General features: G+C 38.4%; 1 protein-coding gene across 1 annotated transcript in view; it reads left to right on the top strand.

Annotated features, from left to right (window-relative positions):
- Positions 1-26,985, top strand: part of CNTNAP2 (contactin associated protein 2) — a 716,903-nt gene that overhangs the window by 621,359 nt on the left and 68,559 nt on the right. The window contains exons 17-20 of the mRNA XM_085049831.1: positions 2,432-2,650; positions 5,115-5,351; positions 17,305-17,550; positions 19,045-19,178. Of these exons, the coding sequence (XP_084905957.1) occupies positions 2,432-2,650; positions 5,115-5,351; positions 17,305-17,550; positions 19,045-19,178 (836 nt within the window). The remainder of the gene's footprint in view (positions 1-2,431; positions 2,651-5,114; positions 5,352-17,304; positions 17,551-19,044; positions 19,179-26,985) is intronic.

Genomic DNA, 26,985 nt, shown 5'->3' with positions numbered 1-26,985 from the left:
GAATAATACCACTGTTACATCAACCAAAGATGTATTTGAGTCAAAGAGGCCACATCATGAAAGGATTGTATGTGTAGACAGGGATTGAAAAGTAAAACACACTTAGGAAAAAAGATAAGTAATTGCCACTCTTCTGCATAAGTAGTTACACTGAACTTCTCAATAAATTAGATGTTGAACTGGCTCTGGCTGGGGTGAAGTTACTTTTCTCCTCAGCAGCCCATATGGTGATGTGTTTTGGATTTGGGCCTAAAATAGCATTGATACCACACCAGTGTTTTGGCTCTTGCTGAGCAGAGCCTGCACAGCACCAAAGCTTTCTCTCTATCCCAGTTAGGAGACTGGGTAGCAAAGACACTGGAAAGGGACACAGCCAGGACAGTTGGTCACTGACCAAGAGCTCAACACCGTGCTCAGCAGTAAAGGCATAGAGGGAAAATAAGGAGTGGGGCAGCACTGTATGCTCAAAGTCCCATCCAACCTGACCTTGAACTATCCATTCCCTCAGCCCCTGCCTTGACATTCAGGGTCTTAAGAGATGTGGGAATGTTACAATTGCCAGTAAAAACTGAGACAAAAAAAGTTGAGCACCTCAGCCTGTCAGTTGTTATCAGGTCACCTGTCTCATTTTTGGGGTTGTGAAATTTCTATCGTCTTCATCTTCTTACTAACCTGCCTGTGGCCAGATATTCATCTGTTTCTGTTAAGACCTGTCATCTTACCTAGAGGTGTCCCTGCTTGGAAAGTGTTTATTCCATAGACTGAAAATGGAACTAAGAATGGTGAATCAGAACCAGCAACATAGCCTGCATGAGACATCCTGTTGTGCAGCCTCTGCCCATCTTTTCATTGACATATTTCACTTTTTTTTCAGTTCATCAGTCTAACAGATACATTTCCCCACCTTTGGTATGAGAATCATGTTTTTAGGTTGGTTGAGGAAGGGTCAGGACAGTCCATAGATGCTGTACTACCTTCTCTAATTTTCAGCATGTCAGTAGGTACACGCACTGAAAATGGCCTATGATGAGAAGATGTTGCTGAAATGCTATTCTTTCCCTAAGTTCCTAAATATAAAAATATAATTTTTATTTATACAATTGGTACTCATTTCAAAGGGAGTGATTTTCTCCAAAAAGTACAAATTTAATTACATGTCTTTTAGGCTGTGATACAAATTTTAGTTTAAAGCCGTGCATAAAGTTAGACTATGCAGGCACAGAACTTCTGCTTGAAATATCTCTCTATTTGCCATGTTTCTTCACTTTCCCTTTTAAAAGAATAATAACTGTCCTTTAAAAAAGTTAGGGATACTTCTATCCAGAAGACCAAGAGCTTGCAAGCAAAAAGGCATTCCTGTGGAGGTTTTCAAAAATTCTGAATGGATAATGGTCAAGATACACAGCAGCAATATTGACAGTGTAATCAGCTGCTTCAGAATAACAGAAAAAGTCTGCTAAGAGGTCCTTATTTTACAGTCTCGTAGACAGACAGCTTTTGGGAAGCAATTCAAGCCTGACAGTGAAAAGATCTGAGGCAGTTCTTCAAAGCAAAATTAAAGCAGAATTATACACACACCCTTGAAAATAGACTTGAGCACAACACACAATTTAAGTACTGGAGAGGTTTTACTCTAATTCCTACTTTGCCTGGGTTTATTGGCAGAACCACTGAAGTTGCAAAACATAATAACATAAAAACAAAACATCTTCATTTCTTTAACAGCAAGCTTTATACAGATTTTGTGCCTTGTAAAGTGCAAAAGGCCAAACAGAGTAAATCCGTAGCTTATGAAAGGCAGTTCATTCCAGAAATTAAATTATTTTATTCAGCAGAGAACAGAAAGAACAACAGCTTTTCATCTTTTTCTTTTAGAAGTAGCCAATTTTGAAAAAAAAATCAATTATATAATAAATTCGGGTTGAAAGAATATTTTCTGTAAAAAAATCATTCCTATCCTTTCAGATTTCTTAAAAATGCTGTCAAGTCAGTCTGCTATAACCTTGTGAAAATCTGTTAGGCCATGTATGAAAATATTTCCCACTATTTATCAGCATTGTTAGTGATAATGAAAATGAAGTGGTGCTATTACCACAATTTAGTAGCCTTGCTGAATAAGAGTTTTATAATGGTACTTTATTAATTCAACCAAACCAGAAACCACAACTGTACTGTAACACATAGACATTGGGCACCCGAGATTCTTCAAAGGAATTAAAAGGGACCTCTGGCTTTTTTATTTTGTGTGTAAAAAAACCAAATTAAATGGAACTCTTGGTTGTCTTCTGTGTGGTAGCCTGCTTTGTGAATCTTATAATTGATAATCTATTTTCTGTTAACCCTTTCATCTGATGTTTTGCTACCGGAATACAATTTGCAGCCCAAAGTTATTTCAAACAAATTGTGGACACTTTTTTGCTTGGTATTTCAGCTGCTACAGAGGTCTCCTTTTCATTTGATGTTGGAAACGGGCCGGTGGAAATTGTCGTGAGATCTCCCAGCCCACTCAATGATGACCAATGGCACCGGGTCATGGCTGAGAGGAATGTCAAGCAGGCCAGCCTGCAGGTGGACCAGTTACCCCTGGAGGTCCGGAAAGCACCAACAGAAGGACACACACGGCTGGAATTGTACAGCCAGCTCTATGTTGGTAAGATGCAGAGAGGGTAGCCAGGCGTTGCTCTCACATGTTGAACATTCTTTGCTTTGTGTCTTGCCTTGCTTGACAACAGAGGGGGTAAAAAAAAGAAAAAAAAAAGAAGCAGGACAGACAAACATGTCCATAATTACAGACATACAAAGATCAACTAAGAGAAAAATATTGTGTGTTAGAAACTTGTCCTTTTTGTCTTTCTCCACCTGCAGCTCCTGGCTGAAAGTGCCTCCGGCAGACTTCAGTGCCAAACTGCTTTGAGACTGAGTGTCTTTTCCCAGACACACACATACTTATTCACCACAGAAGTGAAAACTTCTGCAGAGTTTTTCCCAGGACTGCATGTGCCTGCAATGCCCATCCTAGCCTCGGCAGCACTTCCAGCCCCTTCAGATTTGATCACTGGCCGTGCTTTTGCATTCACAGCTCTTACTGCAGTCTTTTCACTTCAGTCCTGTGGGCTATTTACTCATTCAATGTAGGAAAGCACCACACAGTGTTACACAAATGCATTCCCTGGAACCAGCTGATCCAGCTGCTTTCTGGAGATACTGGTTTCCGCTACATTTTGGGTAGGCTGTTCCAGCATCATTTGTATCTCTCTGACTGTTAGCCGCAGGGCTGCGAAGTGCAGACATGCCAAGTGTCATTAGCTGGAATCAGAGCTCCATGAAATGTTGAGCAAAGAAGCACTGTCATACCTCTCTAGATATCTGTTAACAAGAGACTTACTCCATGATAGGCAGCATTCAGAAACTCAAATGAATGAAAATGATGTTTAAAGCATTAATTGCCTAAGTAATCAGCCCAGTGTCACTGCAAGCTGTGTACAATGTGTCACCAGATGTGCAGGTGTTATTTACAAGCTCAGATTCTCCTTTACTGCTGGGATCACAGCAAAAGGGTGTTTCAAAATAAGCTTAAAGATGAAGTTTGTTTAAAAGAAGGACACTTAACCTTTAAAAAAATACCAAGTCTTTTGCTATAAACAGGAAGAACTGGTTTTCTTTTTTCTAGCCTGAGTTCTTTGAGAACTGTTGATAATAATTATTTCATTTGTTAGTTTTTAGTTGCCTGCAACACCAGTAATTTTTTGAAATATGTAGTGCCTTTATTGCCAAAAAATGAACATCACAATCTGCACCAGATTTTTTTCTTTCTGAATTGCATTTATTTCCTCTAACTGGGTAATTGGAGCACACATATCAGAGAACGGATTTAAACTTTACCAGGAGTCAGACTTGGAAAGGATTTGAGCTGGAGTGCCCAAAGGGAACACTGAATACTGGGGGCCTAGAGAATAATACTGAACAATAATTGTTTTGGTGCCTCCTGTTTCATTTTCTGTAGAGTAAATATCTATTCTTTGGATGAGCAAGAGGGCCTGAGGGATGATGACTTTGTGTCCTAGAGGCTAGGAGAGTCACTGAAAGGGGAAAAGTTTTTCATCACTGCAGTGTATATGAGTTTATGTAGAACGGAATCATACCAGAACACCCTCTGCCCTGTGCACTCACCAGAGACCAAGCCTTGCCTGCTCCTACTCCAAATCATCCAGTTACTTGCACTTGATTTGAAGCAGCCCTCTCTGGTTTGTATTTAGTCCTCTTCCCTGCTCAGGTAGATATCAGTCTCTGTGCTCTGTGGTGATGAGCACTCAGATCTCCTCAGGGACTCTGGCACCTGTGGCACTGCAATAATCAAAGGGAGGAGATGAGCAGAAAAGATGCCAGCACTCATTGTCATTTACTTGCATTTTTTAGTCTCTTTTGGTTCTGTTGTTGTTGTTGTTTCTAATCCAGGCTCAGGTAAAACTTTCCTAGCTGAAATGACATTTTTTCAGCGAGTGTTTGCTAGGGGTGAAAAAAGGACCATTCTTATTAACTGCTGTAAAAAAACATTGCAACCCAGATTGTCAAACATAGTTTTCCAGTGTTCCATCCTTCAGTCTATGCTCTGATAAGTAAACAGTATACATGATGTTTCTTGGAAGTTAACATGAATATTTCCTCTTGTAACTGAGAGTGGGGATTTGAATCTTCTTTGCCCATTGTGGCTTTCAAAAATGTAACACTGCATAGCATATTAGGGCATTATTATTGGCATCCACCATCACTAATCATTAGGAGAGAAAGGCTGTATCTTAGCAATAAATCCAAGCCCATTTCTTCCACTGTTACCTCTAAAAACACTGAAGTTGAAATGCAAGGAAATCTTACATTGTAGGGCTAGAATCTCAAATGTCTAACATGTATAAAGCAAGTACTGATAAAAAACTACTATTTATGCTTACTTACGGTATGGTATCAAAAGGTTAGGTTTCTCTGATTTATAGTCATTAGGACAAGGCAATGCCTTGCCCTTACAAAGAAGTTACCACAGGCTTAGCAGGATATTTCATGTAAAGCAACAACAGTAAAATCTGTTCAGTGTTGTCTCACAGCTGAACATTCCCTCTCAGGTGCTGCAGGAGGCCAGCGAGGCTTCCTAGGCTGCATTCGTTCCCTGAGGATGAACGGGGTGACACTGGACCTGGAAGAGAGAGCCAAAGTCACGCCTGGGGTGAAGCCTGGCTGCTCTGGCCACTGCACGAGCTATGGGATGTACTGCGCCAATGGCGGGAAATGTGTGGAGAAATACAACGGCTACTCCTGTGACTGCTCCAGAACTGCCTACGATGGACCATTCTGCATAAAAGGTAAATGCTTCAGTGCAGGAGGCAGGGTATGGGGAAACGATTTGCCTGAGGAAAAACAAACCCAGTGGAATCAATGCTTCAGCTTTATTAATTAAACAAGTAAATCCTCTTTAATACTTCTTGCCTAACAAGTCAAATTATACACCCATGTGTATATTTAAATGTGATTACTTAAAACCACATCTCGTGTTAGGACTATATGTTACCTGTTTAAGCCAAATAACAACAAAATGCATCGTGAATGTATGTAGTAGTAGCAGGTCTGGAAGACTGTATTCCATAGTCCTGAGCTGTTGAATAAGAAATTCCAACTAGCACAATGTCATGGTTACTTCTTTAGGGAAAAAAAAACATTAATTTAAACAAAAGCTACCTAGTTGTCGCTGTTGAGCAGCTAGCAGAGTAAGGAAGTCAGTTCTCAGTGGCAAGAAGGAAAGACCTTTATTGTTTTGATTTCATTGTATATATAGAGTTTTCAAAGGTCACCCAGATTGGTCGGCCAGAAGCCTCCCCCTAGGCCTGATTAGCCAGGCCTGCACCATCCAGATCTTGAAACACTGTTTTTAATAACATCCAAACTTTATCTTTATTTATAAAACACAAAAGAATTCTCATGGGAAAAGCCTGTGCTAGCCACACCTAGTCATCCAGAAACATATTTAAAGATACGTAGATATGAGGTTTGGGTTGAATATCCTATGTAGAGAGAGGCCAGCATTTGGTTAAAAAATTTTATCCATCTGTAGGTAAATCAAGTCTTTTGATACCTCAGACTGGGTTAGAGTTTAACCTGCTAGGATAAGGGAAGGCACAGAGCTCCCACATTTATGTCAGGCCTTTGGAAATGCCTAAAATATGTTTTGGATTTTCAAAATCAATGATTGTAAGAGAACAATGTACTATGGATGCACAGGTCTGCATGAGAAAGAAAGGCAAGGAGCAAGGGAAAGAGGGATCCAACAACAAAAATTGAGAATAAAAGTGTTAATTTATTTCCACTTTTTTTTCTTGTTTTGACTGTCTAATCCACTCCCCAGTCATTTTAAAAGCTTCATCAAAGTTTCATCTAAAAATGTGAAGGCTCTTCTCATCAGTATCCCTGATGTTAAAGAAACCTGTAGCCTCATAAAGTGCTCCTCTGCTTTTACGTTCCCCTCTGCACCAGGAATCCTGCAGGCAAGTCTAGGTCACCAGACACCAGAATCCCTCATGAAGCTAGCTTAGCAGTAGGGGATAGCACCTGGCTTTTGATGTTCTAGTTTTCAACTCCTTCTTAAAATCTCAGGGGGCTTTTTTCCAAGTCAAAATCTGAGAATTATTTTGCAAATATCCATACCCTGCTTCCTTTTAGCCACACTTAGAGAAACCATAAAGCTTTTAACAGAAACAGGCTGTCTTTCTACCTGATGCTTTGTTACGGACTGCATTTTCTCCCCACATGCTTCAGCCACCTTCATTTATATCCAGGTATATCCACCTTCATTTCATTTTATCACAGGAAAGCTTTGTCCACTGTTGATGTTGCTTACATACAGGACCACCCTCTTCTAAAAGCCAAGGGATTGTTTTCACATCACCAGATATTCACATGGCCAGATATGGATGAATCTCTGGCATCATTATTTTATAAATTCCAATAAATATGATGTATTTCTAGCGCAGTAGAAGGGAAGCAGCTGTTTCTCTAGGTAAATGGCTTCCACTGTGCTTGCATGCAGGAATTTCATCAGCTTTCACCATGCTGCGTTGCTTCAAAGGCAAATTGTAAAACATGTCCATTCAGTTCAGGACTGTACATACAGCAGCCCCTGAGAATGTGAATACAGTAATTTCAGTTAATTTAGCAAATGGTTTGTCATGAATAATGGTAATGCTTATTTAGTATTTCTGTTCACTAATGCAGTTGTATAATAGAAGAAACCCATTCAGGCTGGAATTGGGTCAATCTCTTACAGATCACACGTGTTGACTCAAAAAAAAAAAAAAAAGATAATTGCTGCCATACCATATTCACTGAATTCGTTTTATAGCTTTTTCTGTGTTGCCAGAACTCATCACATTGACTTTTATTTGTGAGGGTTTTGTTCCTCTTATGGATAGGTAAGCCCCAGCCTTCTGCCCAAACTAGCTCTAAGCTCAAGTGTTTAATTTTCTCTGGATGTGGCGCTAACAGAATAAAAACATACCATTAAGGGAATAATTGAGCACCCAGCACAGACAAACCCTGGTTTTGGCTGGTCTGTAAGCACTGCCATAGCAACAGCAGTAATATTATACTATGTTATACCCTTCTCCTTATCAGCCTCCCAGTGCAGCCAAAGGCCCAGGGCTCTGACAGGGACTCTTTGGGCATGCAGTAAAACTTGCTGGGCAGCACTGGCTCATGCAAAGGTGCTCTTGTTAGTGTGGGGATGTCTGTGCCATATGGTGTTGTGCCATTTAAACATGACATCAGATCTCTGCTTTAAATACCAAATCTGTTCCAGGCTAAATATAGCTCTCTACAGTCTTAATACCTTATATGCCAAGTGCAAATTGCCAGTTTCCTATCTCTTAGTGCTGAAAGCTGCTTTACTCACATAGAATATCCCCAAGTGTGATTTAGTGTGGGTGACTTCACGGGGCTTCCCTTTAGAAAGAACAAGGGGGCACTGGGGAAAAAGCTAGAGGATAAATTACACAAAATAGACTGGATTTGGGGCATCCTGTGATCAAAACAATTGTAAAATCTCTGTAACAAGCAATACTGATAATGAGATCTTTAGAACAGTTCATTTACAGCCCATTACATTTTACATTGTCAATTTAACTTGCATTAAGCCTTTTAAATCAAGTAAAGCACTGGAACAACTTATGTGTGTTGTCAAGCTTCCTAGACTTGTGAAAGAAGGGGGCCCTATATTTATTTCTAATAGCAGCTCCTGGAATCTTGTACCATAACCTCTTGGCTCATGAGACAAAAATGAATGTATTTTCTAGAAACAAAGGGTAAACATGCATAACAACTGCAAAATAAGTACTGGCAAAACAGCCAAGTATGTTTTAGTTTAAAAGAATACTTTGAAAATTTATAAAAATTGGAAAAGCTTTTGGGAAATTATTCCTGAAAACTAAAAGTGTTACCTAAATTATATTTTAATCAATTTTTATGAAAATATTGTAATTTTTATATTTTAATTCATTTTTTCATTAACAATTTGACACTTTCCACTCTGTAAAAGCACTGAAATTTCTATGGACATGTTTTCAAATTCTATATAATCTGTTTTCAATTAATTTTGTTCTTAATTATAAGGACAGAGTTGAATACTGCTCTGTCACCTTTATAACCCGCACTACAGTATGCTCTTTGTTGCTGTAATGCTGGGTAAGTCTAATATGAGGTAAGCAAGAATATTTTCCTTTATCACCATCACTATGAATTCATATTGGCAGCCAAAAAATAGCAGGTTTAGTGTTTTGTATGGTAGACCAGGACTAGGTTTCATTATTTCACTCCTCTGAAAAAATATTCCAGGCCAAATATATCTGTTGATTTGATAATCAGTAGTTCCTGACATCACATTCAAACCACTATGAGATATAACCAGAAAAATATTCCATTTAGCTGGAGTGAAAGGTGGCACAATATAACTCTTGCAACATAACACTGACTTCTCTTCCCATTGATTTTAATTTGCCACAGGACACTTTCCTTATTCAAAAGTTTTATTCTGATATTGAAATCACTTGCCTGCGGTAAACTTTTTGGGTTTGATTATATACCAAAAGTTCTAGCAGAAATGATGGGAAAATCAAAATAAAAAAACCATTTCTATAAGGAAATCACCATACAATGGCTCATGAGTAATAAACAGACCTCACAATAAAAGTAGGCCTTGCATATTGTGGATTCTTTTGCTGTGAAATCCATCCTTAGAGCCACTGACTGATGACTGACAAGAAATTGCATTGTTTCCAGCTTTATTAGCAGCACATCACAATGTGATTGATGTTGTAGTGGCCTGGAAATAACACTATTTTTTTGCAAGGACAAAAAGAAGCACAAAAATGCAGTCTGACATCTATTTTAACTTTATTTTTGTTTTGTATTTGAGGCATATGCAATTGGTTTTACTTCTCTCATTGCTCAGAGAAATTGCTCTGAGGAATAGGTGAAGTGTTTCTGCAGTCCTGTAGATTGCTTTCTGACCTTTCCCTGTCCTTTGTTTAAGCATAAATTCTCTTCTTTTTCCTCTCCCACAGCTGTCCTATCATCATAAAAGCATTTTTGAGAAAACAATTAATTTTTGTTCCTCTAAAAAACAAACTCTTTCCTCCCTTTAAACAAAAAAAAAAAAAAAAAAAACAAAGGTCAAATGCAGGGCATGTGGCAGCATTCTGATGTGGGACATAACCCAGGGAGAAAACATTCTTCCTTTGGTATTGAAATGCAGTGGAACAACAGTAGCAGAAGAAATTGCACGCCACCAAGATACTGAGGCCAAAAAAAAAGAAAGAAAAAAATTACATAGCTGGAGCTATGACTCATGTGCCTTCAGGTATACTGGAAGGGTGAATTCAAAGTTTCCCAGTTTTTTTTCAGTTACTCAATTTGCATTAACAAACACCATGGAGATGGTATACTCTTTTTTTTTTTTTTTTTTGTGCTTTGGAGTAAAGCTCAGATTCACAGGGTGAATTCTTGCAATACTTAAGCCAATGCCCAAATGAGATCCTTCATGTTTGTTTTCATATTTGTATGAACTCTGAAAGCACTTACAAGTAGTGTTGTCACAGTCGGATTTCATTATTTTCCTGCTCCCTTCTAAGTCTCAAAGAGAAAAACCATCTTTTTACTAGGTTGAATGGACACAAGACATATCAGGGGGCAGCAACTCTGTACCTTTCCACCAACTCTCCAACAGACACTTGATCACCTCCAAATTCTGCCCTGGTTAGACTCATTCAAGTCCCTTTATTTTGCTAGTTGCAAACACATTGCTTTCTTTTACTGAAAACAACGGTGAGGTGACTATTAGCATGGATTAAGGTAACTAACTTCTTAGTTTTCATAGTTCAGAATCACAGAACCCAGAAAATCAAGGCAACATTCCCTCCCAGACCCCAAAACATTCAACTATATGCAACATGATTGTGATCTGTTAGCCAAAGGATTCATTAGAAATTTTCCTTGCGTTGTTAATGTTAAGTTCCCACTCTGGTAAGTCCAAATGCTGCAGTCAGGCTTTTTTACATGTAGATCATACTTCAGGACTTGGGTTCTAGCCTCTATTGAGTAAATATATATACTCAAAAAAAATATATACACTTTCTAAAGCTGTTCCATTCTTCAGTCCTGTCAATATGCCATATTTATGCACTCACATTTATGCTCTAGTGCTTTCAAAATTGCACTTCAGTGCAAGAAATCTTTCATTGAAAAAGAAAACAAACCATGTTTTTCTTTTTAAAGAAAAACAAACCTTCCCCACAGTACTTACATATCTTAAAGTGATATCAACCTGGTTATAAACTCAGCTTGCCACTTCACTTATCATCCATAACAAACTACTCATAGAATGTATGAATTCCTTATTTTACACTCAGAAAGCAACTAAATCAGGGGAATAAGTTAAAAAGAAAAATACTTAGTCCTAGCTCAGAAGATGTGACAAACTTTCTTGGTCAGACAGCTAAAATAGGCCTGCTTTCATGTCATTGCTCACTGAATGCAGATGTTTTATGAAAGTCACATAGAGCAGCCTCAGCAGCATTGCTGGCTGCTGCATGCCTGTGCAAAGGCAACTGAGAGGTTTGAGTTCTCATACCAGACACCCATGTGCAATATTTATACATCTGCATGCTACTGAAGTAGTTTTGGCACCTCACAAGATGATGGGGCATTTATCCTTACAATTGCTCTGTGATGTGAGAAGATGTTTTTATTATGGTAATGCTGAAAGCAAATGAGATAATGAGGGAGGGAAGGATCTGCTCACATTTGAAGTGGATACCTGTAGTACAGGAAGGAATTGAAGCCAGATCTTACCTGTCAGGGTTGTTACTCTGAATACTGTGCAATCATCAAATGACAGTCTCTAATATTTCTCAAATGGCTCTTGCAAAGCAGCAAGCTTTTCTCTGAGGTTACCAAAAGAGCACCTCCATAAACTCCCTGGCAGGAAATCATGAAATCTGGTCTGTTGAACACTTGACATTACATTTTCTTCATCCATCTAATTTTATTTGATGGTGGTTGGGGGGAAGGTTGGTGTTTAGGTTTATCTTTTTAACCATTATGGATATTTCCACTAGAAAAGGAGCTGGCTTTTCATTTAAATTCAACAGAAAATACATGTCACCAGATTCCAATTCCTTACTCTGAGTCTGTTTTCCCAGACATCAGTTCAAACATCTATAATACTTTCAAATCAGCACAGAATGAACTGCAACTTCAACTTTCCTGACATTTTTAGGCTTTCTGTGGCATGCACACTTCTCTCCAGGTATAAAAACGTGGAATAAAAGGCACCTGCTTTACAGGGCTATTACAAAAACAGATGCAGAGATCAGCCTTGCTTAAGCATATCAAACTGCTTCCTGGCAGAATCTTCTTGTTGGCATTGACTAGGGAGGCTCAAAAGTGTAACGAATCAAGGGGCTAAACCCCATCTCCTGTGGCACTCATCCTGTTCTACCAAAGGTAGTGGAAACTTTGTATGGATTTCTGATCATACCCCATAGTTTTGCTGGTGCACATTATTTTGCATATCGTCCAATTCTGAGTCATTTTTTTGAGAAAGTCTCCTTTATACTGAATATTGATACATTCATATAGAAAAAGCAAATCCTCAGTAGGTTTTTATTCTATTAATGTCCACAAGCAATTGCTGTACATTAGTATTTTACTCCACACGTGGAAAGTTCAAACATGCATCACAAATTATTAGAGTAAGAGCAGCCAGAATATGAGACCTGAGGATGTAGAAAAATACCTTTAAATCCCCACTTCTTGAATTTATAAAATAAATGTGCCTGAATTTAGAACAAAATGTTGAGTGAGCTAACCAGATAAACAATAAGCATTATCACCTTCAGATCACAAATGCTCTCCGAGATCAACAGCTGTGAGATTTTGACTCTTTACTGATGCCCTATTGCCAGAAGGTATCTCAGCAAACAAGTCTTAGTCTTTGTGACCACAGTCTGGAAGTAGCAGAAGTTTTAGGTATTCCCTAGCACATTTTTTGCCATAAGATGAACAATCAAGCTCTGGTTAATCCATATTCAATATTCATAACTATATGTAAAATAAAAAAAGAAAGGAAATTATGAAAAAAGAAAGAGGGCTTACTCAACTGTCCACCTTGTCTGAAGAATCTTTGTACATGCATCAGGTGTTAGAATGTCTCCAGCGACTGTCCTCACATAGGATTTTGAAAAAGCTGCTTTTGGCATGCAGAACTCCATGCAGGGAAGACATATCATTGAGCACTGGCAAGCAGCATCACAGAGTAATAATTTTAATTTATTGAATCTGAGCAGGGCTAAGGAGGTGTTTAGGGCCTCCAGATGGGACATGCATACAGTTGTAAGAAGTCATTTCTGTCAGCTTTGTGAAGCAAAGATGAGTCTTTTCCTGCTCCAGTTCTCATGTGCTTGCCAGGCTTCATAGTTGTCAGGATTTAGTCTCCAGTTTCTGTAAGGCAGGTATACCCTGTTATGCCCATTGAGTAAATAAACAGCACTACTTTCTCCTTGGTCTCCAGGTAAAAGGTGACAGAAATCAGGTCCAGTTTAATTGGAAAAATATGAAATGGCAGTTTGAGTCAGTGAGAGCTGTCCTACTAAAGAAGGAAGATCACGCTCGTCACAATGCCAGACTTGAAAAGGTTCTGTGTTGAAATTGGAGGGATTTGGGGGTTGTGATTTGGGAGTTTTTTTGATACCTCCACAGATCTGCAGCTTTTTATATATTTAGAGTAGTATCTGGTACTTGGTTCATGACAGTTTCTATTAATATTCCTATCCCAACTGTCAGCATAGAGCAAACTCAATTGCTGTAAATCCTGCTGAGTTCTGTGTCTTTTATATATATGCCTCCAGACACAAAATCTCGCTGAAGCTGTGTTCAGCCACACCTCTGCCATGCTGGCAATGCTTTTCACAGGTGAGAAAAAGTTTATAGAGAAAGAAGACAAGTTCCCTATTTGTTTGACTGTATGGCTAACAGAATCATTATAACTACCTAAGAACAGAAGAACCAACACTGACATTTCACTGATGTAAAAGGCAGTAGAGGAGAATCAGATTCCTACTTACATTTTCTTAGGTCTACAGCATTGACCCAGAAATGTCAGGAGACTTTGCAAGTTTTGTAGGAGAAATGGGGTTTTTTGTTGCTATTTGGCTTTTTCCTCCAGTCATTCAATACCCCCAATCCCAGACAGAATGAGAGTGTACAAAAATTAAAATAGCTGAGTGGGGAGAGGGAGACTGTGGAGATGACCAAAGAATCATAACTTTCAAAACAACTTTGTCAGTTCTGGGTACATGTGCATTTTTTTTGGATGTTTTGGATCAGCTTTTGCTTCACCCCTTTTCAGATTGAAGCTGGACAGTTTTGTAATGTATGTGCAGTTCACACTGGGGACATGCACCTGGATTAAATTGTTTCTAATGATCCACAATTGCTGTTCTGGGCTCCTCTACAGAGCCAGCCCAAAGTGTTTATATTTGAAAAGTCTGTCAACAGAGAGTGACTGCACTGCATATTGGTGTAGAAATAGGTATTACTTTCTGAAGAAAACAGATCTCTTACCACCACACTCATTTCCCTAAGACCTCTGCCTTGAGAGGGTGGTTTGCAGAGCAATGTTCACATCGCCTTTTGCCTGATGTCCCAAGAGTAATCTTTTTAGCATTTCAAATACTACTGAAAAAAGAGTTGTGCATGGAAACTTCCCTCACATTTCAGCAGCAGGGTTTGTGCTGCATTTGACCCTCTTTATTGAGACAGCTTGAATGGTTTTATGCATGAAGGACTTCGATATTCCTTCTAGCAGAGCTTCAGGAAAATGCTACACTTGTGATCTCCAAGTAGGTAGTTTCTTCATTGGTCAGCCCTCAGCATTTACAAGTCATCATATAACTGCATTCAACATAGAGAAAATTATCTTTCAGCTATTTTCAGTATGTCCTAACAGTTCAAACAGCCAGCTCCTGTGAATTGCTGAGCACTTGGCAGTTCTACTGCAAGGATTCAGCTTCTTTCAGTAAAGAGCATAATCACATGCATCAACCTCTTTGATGAGCTGGAACTTGAGAGGATTCAATGTCTTCCTATTGAGGGCCCAATACACTCATAAAGCCAAAGAGAACCCTCCTCTTATCCTGCCTTTTAAAAGAGGTGATGTTTATGTGAGGAGAATTTCAAGGTTCATTACAATACCCTGTATGCCTGTAATAATACAGCTACATTGAAAATTATTTTCTCAGTGCAAGTGAAGTTAAACATACAGAACATTCGTTGCTCTGTCATGAAACCCTTTTGGAAAAAAAAGTCATAGAACAGAGTATTGTGAGTTGGAAGGGGCCCACAAGGATGATCGAGTTCACCTCACAGAATTGCAGAATAATCTGAATACCATTTCAGAGAGCACCATTTACTTAAAGCTTTCTTTGTAGTAATGAACATTTAACACGGCAGTTTATAACATTTACAGCTCTGGAAAAATGCTTCACACACTTTCCAGTTCAGCCCCTGAGCAGCACTGAGGTCAGGACTGAAGGTCCCAGTATTCCCAGAGTGTGAGGCCCTGGGCAAGCATAGCGCCAGGCAATTCCAAAGATTACTCCTAAAATGAAAGACATGACAAGCAGTAAACAGGCTGGAAGCAAATATAATTTTGCATCAATGTGCTGTGTGCGTGCATGGAGTCTCCACAGGGGCTGCAGTCCCCACCAGCAGCGGCAGGGTCAGGGCATGGCAAGGCCGGCAGCTCTGCCAGCGCCGCAGCTGCGTAATTGATAGAGCACCTGCCCCAGAAGCAGCTTGCGTGCCCCAGAAGCAGGGGCAGAAGAATAAATTAGTGGTCATAAGAATATTTTTAGGGCCATCTTGCAAATACTTGGAGCTTCTGCTGTAGATTTTTGCGTGCTAACGCTTGCTTCCTACACCACTGTTAATAGCAGAGGGCATCACAAGTTGGAGAAGTTTCTTCATATCAGGGCCCTTCACTTTTAATCCAGGAGCACTAAAGTTAAGACTACTGCAAAATATAGTTTTTAAATTAAATTGCCTCTCCCATAACTTTTTCAGGGTGATTTAAGTTTTCTCCTATAAAATTACTGTTATAAATCTATCAGAATGATCCATTTATTTATAGCACTTCGGGACCACAGCTTGGCTCTGTGTTTTATATGTCCATATGGTGACAGCGACTGTGATATTTTGAGTTTTGGAGAATTTTTTTATGGTAGCAAGAAAACATAAAGCTTCTCCAGCCCTAGATTTAGCAAAATTCTGGAAATCATCAATATAATTTTATAATTTTACCTCTTACCTATGCTCTGCTCAGCTACTCTGAATGAATTCTGCAGGCTCTTTCCTGACTTGCTCTGTATCTGTGTAGAGATTGGAAAATAGGCATCTTCTTTCATGTGTTTTGAGATAAAGCCTTTGCTTAGGACAAATTGTGTGAGGACTCACAATGCTAAAACAGAATAAAAATAACTTTCTTGTTTAGATTGGCAGTTTTGCACAAAACTGTGGCAACTTTGCGTCATGTAGAAAGGTAGTAAGCAGTGAAAGACTTTTTGTTTAAAGAGTGTTTATGCCTTTAAGCATTTCTTATAACCCTTCTTTGAATACAGTATTCATGTATTATGATTGTAGTGGTTATTAATAATTATTTAATACCTTATGAAATGTTCATAAACACACCATGTTAATCAATTTCACATATAATTTAAAAGTTTCCTTTAATGATGTTGTCCCAGACAGCACAGCTGATCCAATGTCTCTAAATGAATGACTGCCATGGGAAGTCAGTCAAGCGATCCCCAGTGGAGTAGGTGATACCAGTGGTGGGCAACTGTACAGTCATTCCTGTAGGAGGTTATCAAAGTCAGCAAGAACATCAGCCTGGAATTATGATTTTAATGTTATTGGACTGCATTATTATGAGAAGCAATACTAGTGCTTTTTCAGCCGAAAGTATTAATTCTGTCCAAAAAATAGGTTTCTTTTCTGTCAGGAGTGTTGAAACTTTACATCTTGTCTCAGATTAGTTTGAAAACCTTGTCTAGATAGCACCTCCTGGGATCTACAGATCAGGTATCTTCTGCCTCTTATTCCCAGCTGAGTGAAACTGCCTAGTTAATTTTATCTCCCATGAGGGCATCCTCACTATGGAGCCTTCATGAAGGATTGTGCTAGCAGTGGATAACTTACTAGCGTTGTCACCAGTCCTTTCAGGGCATGGAATTGCCATTACTCCTTTGTGAGCTCCTTCCACATCCACTCAAATTTGTTGGTCAGAACTGCTGGTTTTCCTTTTCTTTGACTGTTGTTTGTTTACTGGGTCCCGTAAACCACTCTTCCTTGAACTTTCTTCTTTGGATTATTATATACTGCAAAATTTAAATGAGAATAAATTTAAAGCATAATTATTCTTGTCTGTCGTACTGATATGAGCTATAGGCGTATGCTTTCTCTGTGCCCCAAAGGAAATCTTTCCTTGGCTATGTGAATCCAGGTACCCACCATAAAACAGAGATTATTCTTTTCATTCTCATAGGAAAATAGTGAGTCTCTTGACCTAAATATTGTGCTTAAATAATGCAGCAGTAGAAACATGTACAGATTAGTACCGATCAAGTCATGATAATATATTTCATCCAAAAGGTGTCAGCACATTTAATTTATGTTTAATTTTTTTTCCATCCTCATTTTTCTGTTCCGTTCAAGATGTGGGAGCATTTTTTGAAGAAGGAATGTGGCTTCGTTACAACTTCCACTCCCCAGGGACTAGCATGAAGGATTTAGTTAGCCGGACACTTTTGAGCTCTGCAGATCCTGAAATCACAGCACCTGACCTCAACTTGAACAAAGAAGAGCTCAGCTTCAGCTTCAGTACTACCAAGTCCCCTTGTGTTTTATTGTACGTCAGCTCCTACACCCCAGACTTCATGGCTGTGCTGGTGAAGCCAACTGGTAAGCAACTTCTCCAGGCTCTCTCCATTGGAGGCACAATTGACAATACCAGGCTGACATTCAGGGGAAGCTCTTGACTCACGAGAAAGTCTTTTCACTCTTGTCCTGTAAAAGTAAAACACGTAAAAATTTGAAATTTTTTTCTGCTTCTGCTAGATTTGGTACTGATGTAACTGTTCAATTTAGTGGTGCTTCTTTAGCCAATCCTCCCTCACAAAACAAAACCAACCAAACAAAAGAAACCAAAAACCTGCTGTACCAGTCAGACCCATGCCATGAACCAGCCATTATGGTGGGGTCAAGTAGGCATCCACATGAAGGCAGCTGAATAGTTGAACTGCTGGCAGTATCACAAGTAGTCAGTGGAAAGTGTAAAGTATTGCTCTTCTGAAAATCTGGATACTCACTGAGGTGGCTAAAATGTGGATGTAGTATAGTATATAATGTCCTAAACATTTTGGTGATGGTTGAAGGTTGGATATGGAACATTTGCTGCTACGGTATTAAAACTGTATATAAACTGAATATACTTCAATTCCAAATAGTGCCTTGGTGCCCCATGAAAATCATAATTAAGATGATTTTACAACTGTTCTCTTTTATGGGATGAGTGTTCTACATGCCACTCATTTTTTTTCCCTTCATGGGGGAGAAAGAAGGTGCATGAGAGAAATCCAGTTTCACACAACTAAACTATAGTTATAAAGGTCTAATTCTGCTCTTTTGGGTCAGAATATTTCCATTTTTTCATCAAGAGTGAGGGCTGCATTTCCCTTTTCAAACATTCTTCCTTTTAATCAAATATTTAAATGTGTTATGAAGAGCAGACACTTCACTTCTGTTTAGAAAAGAAAAATCTGTCTGGCAGTATGTTATGAATATCAATTAGCCACTTCTGACTATACTTTTCTAACAACCTAACCTGAGGTTTTCATTTCACAATATAATATTAAATTTCCATGGAAGTCCAGACGGTCACCAATCAACAACAATTAAACGTGAGAGCAAGAAATTCCCCTGTGTGAATCATGTGTCAGTGCTAATTTGTTGTAATTTTGCCTTTATTCAAGGCATGTCAATGGTTTATTCTTTAGAAAATGTTATGCTTTGTATAATTTAGAATAATTTTACTGCAGCGAGTACAATAATCTCAACAATAAAGTGTTACTTGATGTGCTCAATTTTCTACCAGTTGTCCATATTGTTCAAGGCATAACTCCAATTTGTTTGGTTTGCAGTCTGGAGTGTTTACAAACACTGTGGTTTGGAGATGCTGGTCATTGTCACACTTCTGGGTTATAAACTAGAAGCAGTTTCAGCCCAGTAACTTTATAATCTCGAACACCAGCTCTTCTCTCACTGAAGAGACCAGCTATGAGCGCAATTAAGTGTGAAATGATAACAGCTGTATGTGAAAATAAAGAGGGGAAAATAGCTGGTGAATAAAGATCAAAATACCTGAGGGTGCTTTTCACATTTTTTCTTTTTCACTAGGGAGTCTGCAAATTCGATACAACCTCGGGGGCACCAAAGAGCCATATAACATTGACATTGACCACAGAAACATGGCCAATGGACAGCCCCACACTGTTAATGTCTCACGGAATGGACGGGACATCATACTGCAGGTAAGTTATTTGGTTCCATTGCTTGTAGCATTTTGTTTCTTGATGGGTCTCCATTGCTCTGAAAAGATCTGTGCAATTTAGAAAATAAAAAGTACAGTAGATGGGGTTGCAGATCACACTCTTAGGAGTTAATAAAAGCTATTCACTCCCTGTGTTGCATCAACTCATGTTGCTTTGAAAACCTCATTTTAGTGTGATGACAGCTGGGCTAACACAGGTGTCACTGTAGATGCTCGAGGGCATCAGAGACATCTGGGCTGATAGATAACTTGGGACTTAGGATAAACCTGTGCCATTCTGGAGCAGCAGCTGGAAGCCAGGAGGGATACCCTACAGCATCTTAAATGGCAGTGAAGCCTGATGCAAATAATATCATTCTGTAAGTCCTGAGTCTGCAAATGAGAATGTCTTTAAATTTAAATTTACCCTGCAGTCCAGTGAAATCGCAAGAGCTGTTTTGCAAAGATGAGCAGATGCTTAAGTGTTTGTGTGACACGAGTCTGGGACAGAGAGTAGTGTTGAAGGCACATACCTCTGGCTTATTTAGGTTTTGGTACAGCACAGGTGGGAACTTCATCTCTCCATATATCTCAGTTTACAAAACTTTGAGATAGTATAATACTATTTAAATAACTGAGAGTAGCACTGCAAGAAGCAATAAGTGTTTCCAGGCAGCCTCCTCTCTGTGGTCATTACAGAACTCTCTTTTCATTCCCTGCTTGTCACATCTGCAAACATGGAGATTGTGAGCAGGGTGTAAGAACAGTTTTGTCAGCAGGAGAGTCAGGTGGATGGGATACATTAATTTAGATTTATTAGTTCAGAAGAAGCAAACCAAAACCAATAAAAAATGAAATATAAATGGGGAGTTTCCTTGGGAACCAAGCCAAAAGGTGAAGGGTAGTAGCCATCACAGTATTATCTACCTAAAGATTAAAATAAATCCCTGACAATTATTATTTCAAGGTATCAAAAGGAAACTTTTCAGTGCATTACAATGTTATTTGACTGAGGCTCTCAGTATTTAGAATAATAGTGAATGCTTTGAAGTAAATTTGTCACAAAATTATTCACAAAATCCCAAATAACCTAAAAAATATATAGGTGATACATCCAAACTCTTTTCAGGCTTTTGGAGGTTGGGAGGGATAAATATTGATACATGTGTCTCTCTTGCATGCTGTTGCATATATTTCTCCTACAGCTAAATGGAAGCTACAGAAGACCTGGAGTTTGGTGCCCCTGTGGTATTAAATGCTTCTATTTTGGGGAAGCATGGCATGTTTCCTCTGGAGTCATAGCTGACTGATTTAGGCAGCTGTAAAACTAAATAAATTATTTTCCAGAGGGATCAGATGAGATACCTTGCCCACTTGGAAAGTATGTACACACTTAAATGTTCCAGCCTTGCATCAACTCCTGAATTTGATTCCCAATAATTTTTTCCCAGTGTTTTATGAGACCACTGCCTATCTAGGCCTTTGAAGAGCCAGAAACATTTTGGTTAGTGTTGCTCTGCTAGGGTAAAAAATTTTTAGTCTATTCAATGTGCTTTAAATGCAGCTGGTTTATGTAACCAGAAAGCAGATACATTTGAGGCTTATTACCTGAGATGGTCTGTCTGAAGCACATGCAAGAATAGGGAAAGAAGGAACCCATACAAAGCAAATCCAGAAATCGTATCCCCAGTACATTCTGAAAGAGGCTATTTCTATCAAATTTTGTTTATTCTCCATTAGCTTATTTTATTACTTATCTGGTTACATTCTGTAAATGAAAGAACTGATATGAACAGAAATGAATCTGCTAAGTAGATTGTTCACTTGGAAAGGACGCCTGTTTTAAAAAATGAACTCGTCACAGTGTTTGAAAATACAGTAGATATAAATACAGTTTTTCTCAGTATCCAGAGGACAAATCATAAAGTATGAGTTTTCTCTTGCAGATCTGAGCTATGAACATTTGAGTAGACTTTTATTTCCTGCTAAATCCTTCTCCAACCTGATGAGCAGCTGGTTTGCTTGCTTTTAAAGAAGACAGCTTGCTTGCCAGGTGCTGTTGCTCACACTTCCACATCTCTACACGGCATAAAAGTGTCACAAGAAGGATTTATTTCTCATCAAAGCTTCAATTCAAGAGCACTCAGTATTTTTGAGATCTTAACAGCAACTTCATACTTAGAATACCTGTCTTCCTAACTTACTGTAATAACCCTGCAGTGCTAGAGAGAGAAAAAATCTGAAGCCAGACAATAAATTGCTACCATATGAACTACATGAGCCAGAGTTTTATCATGATTCTCAGGAGTTTTGCTTACATATAAATATGAAAAAGGCCCATTAATGAATGCTATGAGACTTCAACTCTTGCTGGCAGACAGGAGACCACTGATTGCTTACATAAAATCAGAATTTGAGGTGGGATATGAAATCAGCATATCCACAATACTATATGTCCGTAAGCTAACGAAGAAAGCCCAAGAACAAATATTTAACATTGTTTTCATTGTAATTGCATCCGTATTCCTAACATACCCTGGCAGTTAAGACTAAACATAGTAGCAAAGGCTCTGTCAAATGGTTTTTATGTCTCAGTTTTATACATTCACTGACTGCAGACAAATCAATAGTTAGTTCTACATTAAATAACAAGCTCTCAATTGTGTTATCAGTTGTTTCTCAAGGATAAGATTAAGGATATACAGTTGATTTATGTATCAAGAAAAGCAAATTACATAAATTCAGGGATGAAGATATGCTTATTTTCTGTTGTTTCTAAAAGGTGGACGAAATTAACCTTTTATAATGACAACTCCTATCCCTCCCCTCTAGTAAAATACCAGATGCTAGTAACCATGACACACGTCCACAGCTACGTTAGCTCACCCATGGCAAGAAAAAGCCCAGACTGACAGATGGGAAATGCATGATTCCAGTAAATGACATTTCAAGAGCTGAGCTTTAGGTTATGGAGGGCAAGTTTTACTTTGTTTGACTTCATTAAAAGATTTCATGCTTCAGCAGGGTATTTTACATATCATAAAAACCGGATCACTCTTTACCAAGTGTTCATGGGTGATTAACACTATTCACACATCAGTAAAATCTTCTTTGCAGAAAGCCAAGGACAAAAGCTCCCTAGCAGAGGTTCTGATCCAAAGCCCATTGAAGTAAAGGAAAATCCTTCCATTGCCTCCAGCAGGCTTTAAACTGTACTTTAAAGAAATGTGATAGTTGCATCCTTAGTGCAAGATTCATACCTTCTGCTTCTTTTAATGTCCCCAGAGTAAAATCAGGATGGAATCTGGATCAGAGACTTTTCTGTTCTGTTGCACAAAGGTAGATCAGCCTGCTACAAAGAAAAATTAAAATTAAAAAAAGGAAAAAAAAAAAAAAGTATGATTGGTGGTTGAATAAAGCTGATAGCCAAGAGACTTAGATTGGACCTCTCAGCATCCTTACTTGTACAAACTCAACAGGTCTCCAGCTCCCCATCCCTGCTTTGAAGCTATTTCTGGTAATGGTTTATGAGTCACAGTTTATAATGCTTTCTTTGTTCCTGAAAAGGATTATATCTGAGCAACTTCTTCAAGACTCTGAAGAAACTCTGTCCAAAACTATGAGTATGCTTTCAGGACAGCTATCAGCAGCCACTGCACATCTTCTCAGACAGCCACCCAGAAGGACAGCTGACAGTTCTCTCTTTCAGGCTTGGACAATATGTCAAACTGTGGTGGAGGGGCTGTACACAACAATCCCATATATTCTCAATGGTAATTGCTGACTCCACTGAAAATAAGCTCAATCATGAGGCTTTATGGAAATCTTGACCTGAACTCAGCTGTTCATAAGGCTGAGAATAATCCAGAAAATATATTTGTGCAAATCTCCATTTTCCAACTTCACCAGAAGCAAGCAACACAATATGCCCATCTTTGTGAAAAATGATCAATGAAGTATTTGACCCTTACCCAAATGAAATCAAAAAGAAACAGAATTTTTGCAAGCCCATTTCCATTTTGAGCTCTGTGCTACTTGAAAAGAGATAACAATTGCAAACTCCTAGATGATTTAAAAATGTAAATCATACAAAGTTAATTCAAAACCAATCTGAATTACAAAATAAAATGGTAAAAATAATAGCAATAAAATAAAATGGGTGAACTGGAGCAAAGCAGTGTGCATATAATCCCCATCTTAAATGCAATGAATGTATCAAAGATTTTATAATTGTAGATTAAATTTTGTTCTCATTAAAGGGAGTGGGGACTTTCTCATAGCCTTCAGAGAGGCTATAATTTCATCTTCCATAATTATTGTTGCTGTAGAATCACACCTAACTATCATATCTCCTAGATTTTGAAGCCTCAACAGAATATGATCACTGTTTGAGCTCTTGCTTAAGAGAAGCCATAAAAAACAACTGACCCAAAAAGTTAGCAATAAAACAAATTTTCTAGAAAGACATTTTATCTAGCTTAAAACACTTCAAATGATGAAAAATTTACCATATCCTTTGGCTATGTCTTATGGTGCATGAGTACCATCCTTGTAAAGAATTTGCACCTAATTTGCAGTTTGAATTCTGCAGACTTCAACATTTAACTTTGGGGTCTGTGTGTCTGTGTTTGATAGATGAAAGAAATGTTTAGTGTCAGGTGTCACTCCCCTTCACACTTTCTTAGAGATGCTGATTAAAACATCTTTTCATCTTGTCTGCAAGAAGCTAAATAAACTGATCTATTTTAGTACGCCCTCAAACATCTTTAGTTTTTCAGACATAAAACAATTTTTTAACTCTTCACTGAAAACTCTCCCTTAGAGACACATTTTGAAAACATTTACCTTAAGAATAGAAATGGTAATGGTTGTTATGCCATCAAAATGATGTAGAAATACCATCTTTATTTATTTCCTTAATTTTCTGGCAGTTATGGTGCCTCAGCATCCTTTGGGTAGTGCTGTAAATTGTCTAGACACCAGATTAATTTGAAGGCTGGTTTGGCTAACATTTCCCTGGTAAGGAAAGGGGAAGTACTGTTCATGATTTGAAAAGAACCAGTCAGACATTACTTATGAATTCCATAGCAGCTGACATGAATAAAACATGTTTTACGTATCCAGGACTTTAATCACAGATAAAACACATAAACCGTAGTTAACATCAATGCAACAGTTAACCCTCTGCTTTGTTTCCTAATGCCCAGGTAATTCTATTACATTGAAAGAATAATAAATGAATTTCCAAACACGTTTTGCTTAAAGGAAAAAAAAATCTTTTGTTCTATCAATAGTAAAGGCCTTCCTGCTGAAATGAATTATTTAAAATCCCTGGGGATACATCCTTTTCACTACATATTGCCCTTCTGTAGTGGCAGTGTATTACTCAAAATGCTAGTGCCACAGAAAGGCAAACTGAGACCATTTTCTAGAGCAGAGCCATACATTAGATCTGCATGTTTAATGCATTAGCACTTAGTTTACCCATAACTGCTAAGCTCTTTTTTCAATCAGAAGTCACAAGAAAGTGGTTTTTACTCAGGTCTGAAAAGATAGGGTTTTTTTTTTTTCACAGATAGGTGACAAAGCAGCATAAAAAGTTATCAACAGATATCAATAAACTTTTGAAAATAGAACAAAGCTTTTATTGATGTAGTATATCATGCCTATAACCTTAAGCAACATCTGGTTTCCAAGAGATAAAGAATTACAGACCCTGATCTTTGCATAATTCAAGTTCCCTCCAACTATAAGGATGTTACAGATGTTGCAAATGACCAGGTGTTCAATACTCAAAATTGTCTGTAAACAACAGCAAGAAACAGCAGAATAGAATTTAAATTGTATGTAGCAAAATTCACTGATTATTAATTTTTTTTACCGGTTCTTTTGTGCTCACAGGATGACCATGAGCTCTGAGTAGTTTTGTTGATTTAAACCTTCACTGAGTTTGCAAAATTTCTTTATTTTACAGTATGACTCACAATGTTTTGGTTAAAGAGAGCAGTTATGGATAGACAGGAACCTCATAAATTAATGACTTCTACTTCCCTTTTGTGTGTGATAGAGTTGGTTAGTGGCATCTGCCAAGGTAAGCCAGCACATCCCCATCGAATCTCAGCATGATGAAAGCCAGACAAAATTTTCAAAAACCAGAACTCCTAACTCCTTTCACTCATCAATAAATGGGTAGGTGAAATATACTCACCCTGAACATCAGGACATAGCATCAGATCTTTCTCCTATTGACAGATAGACAGTGGGAAAACATCCCTATCTCAGGCTGATGAAGTATATATCTTTACAAAACTTTTACCCTCTCTGCATCAGCTGAGATAGTTTCAAACTTAGAAGCCTTCTGAGAGAATATTCCTGTTTACTTTCTGTTCTGTAAAACAACTACATTGAAGAGGAGCTCTTTTACATATCTGTCCTTCTGTCTTTTTAGCAGAGGCTGTGTTGCTGGATTCAGAGTCATGTTTCAGCTGCCTTGTCCCAAACTTTGCCCATGTCTGGCCACGTATCATGATAAGACCCAGAAGGGAAATGTCTTCCTCACTGTTCTCCCATTCTCCTTGGAATGACCTCCGTTCAGGTCAGGAGGGAGCATGGTGCAGTGTGACATCCCTGAGTCTGCATTTCAGAGCAGAGCAAAGGTCTGCAGAGCATATCAGCAGGCTTATCCACCTCACAAATGTGTCACTTACATTGGCTTTTGCTGAAAGTATTTCTTTCTTCTATAATGTATTTCCAGTGATGCGTGTGTGTGTGTGTCTTCCCTAGCCTGTGTGATTGCTGGTTTGATGTAATTTTATTGGAATTAAAGAAACAAGGAAAGAACAAAAAAACATTAAGTAATTCCAGAGTCCAAGACAAAGCTAAAAAACTCAAAACCTACCATGAAATAGGTGTTATATGGAAGCACACATTGGACAAATTAATGTCCTGTGAAAGTCATCTTTAGGTACCTGAGGTAGATCTCTTTAATTTTAATGACTTGGCTTTATATGACTTGCTCTTGCTTCTGTTAACATTTATTGTAATTCATCTGCTAAAGAGAGCAATAAAGTCAACAGATATGTGGAAGAAGCATCAGAGAATCATTTCAATCGAAGGCAGCCAAACTAAATAGTGTGCCTTTCCTTATCAGTGCCTCTGTTACATTTTGAGTTTCATTTCTACATTTCCATTTAAATTTTATCCAAATTTTTGTGGTTTTTTAGAGTGAGGCAAATTATCCCTGTCATTGTTTAGCAGAGCAACAGCAGGTTTCAGGTATATATATGAGCTTACTGCACATACAGGATTCAAGTTTTAAACCAGAAAAAAACACCTTTGTATTTGTTTTCTTTTTTTCTGCAATGTATCTATGCTTTTTCTGTGTCTGTATCACATGTTAATCACATTTTTAATATAAATCCCTGCCACAAAGAGACTTTATCATAAAATGCTCTAGTTGGCCTTTATTTTTTAAAAAAACCTGCTAAAGGCTAAATCAGTGCATTGTACCAGCAAAACAGATTTTTAGGAGTGGTTCCTAAAATAGTATTTACTATACCTCTATAGAAATTTCATCTGCAGAGCTCAAAGCACAAAGCAAACCTTTAGTTTGCCTTGCATCATGCTGATGAAGTGTGTGCCTCCTCCTGTGTTCCAGATGAGCAGGGAGGCTGCAGGTCTGTGACAGTCGAAGGCAGTAAAAAATGCTGGGTTTATGGTCCTGCCTATTTCTTTGGATCCACTCTCCATTTACAGTCCATGGCTTGTCCCTGCTCTGGCTCTGATCTGATCTGCACTAACCTGGGTCA

This window comes from Lichenostomus cassidix, chromosome 2 (genome assembly GCF_008360975.1).
Source record: "Lichenostomus cassidix isolate B80296 chromosome 2, HeHo_3.0, whole genome shotgun sequence".
Lineage (NCBI taxonomy): Eukaryota > Metazoa > Chordata > Aves > Passeriformes > Meliphagidae > Lichenostomus > Lichenostomus cassidix.
This window is presented reverse-complemented; position numbering and strand designations above follow the sequence as displayed.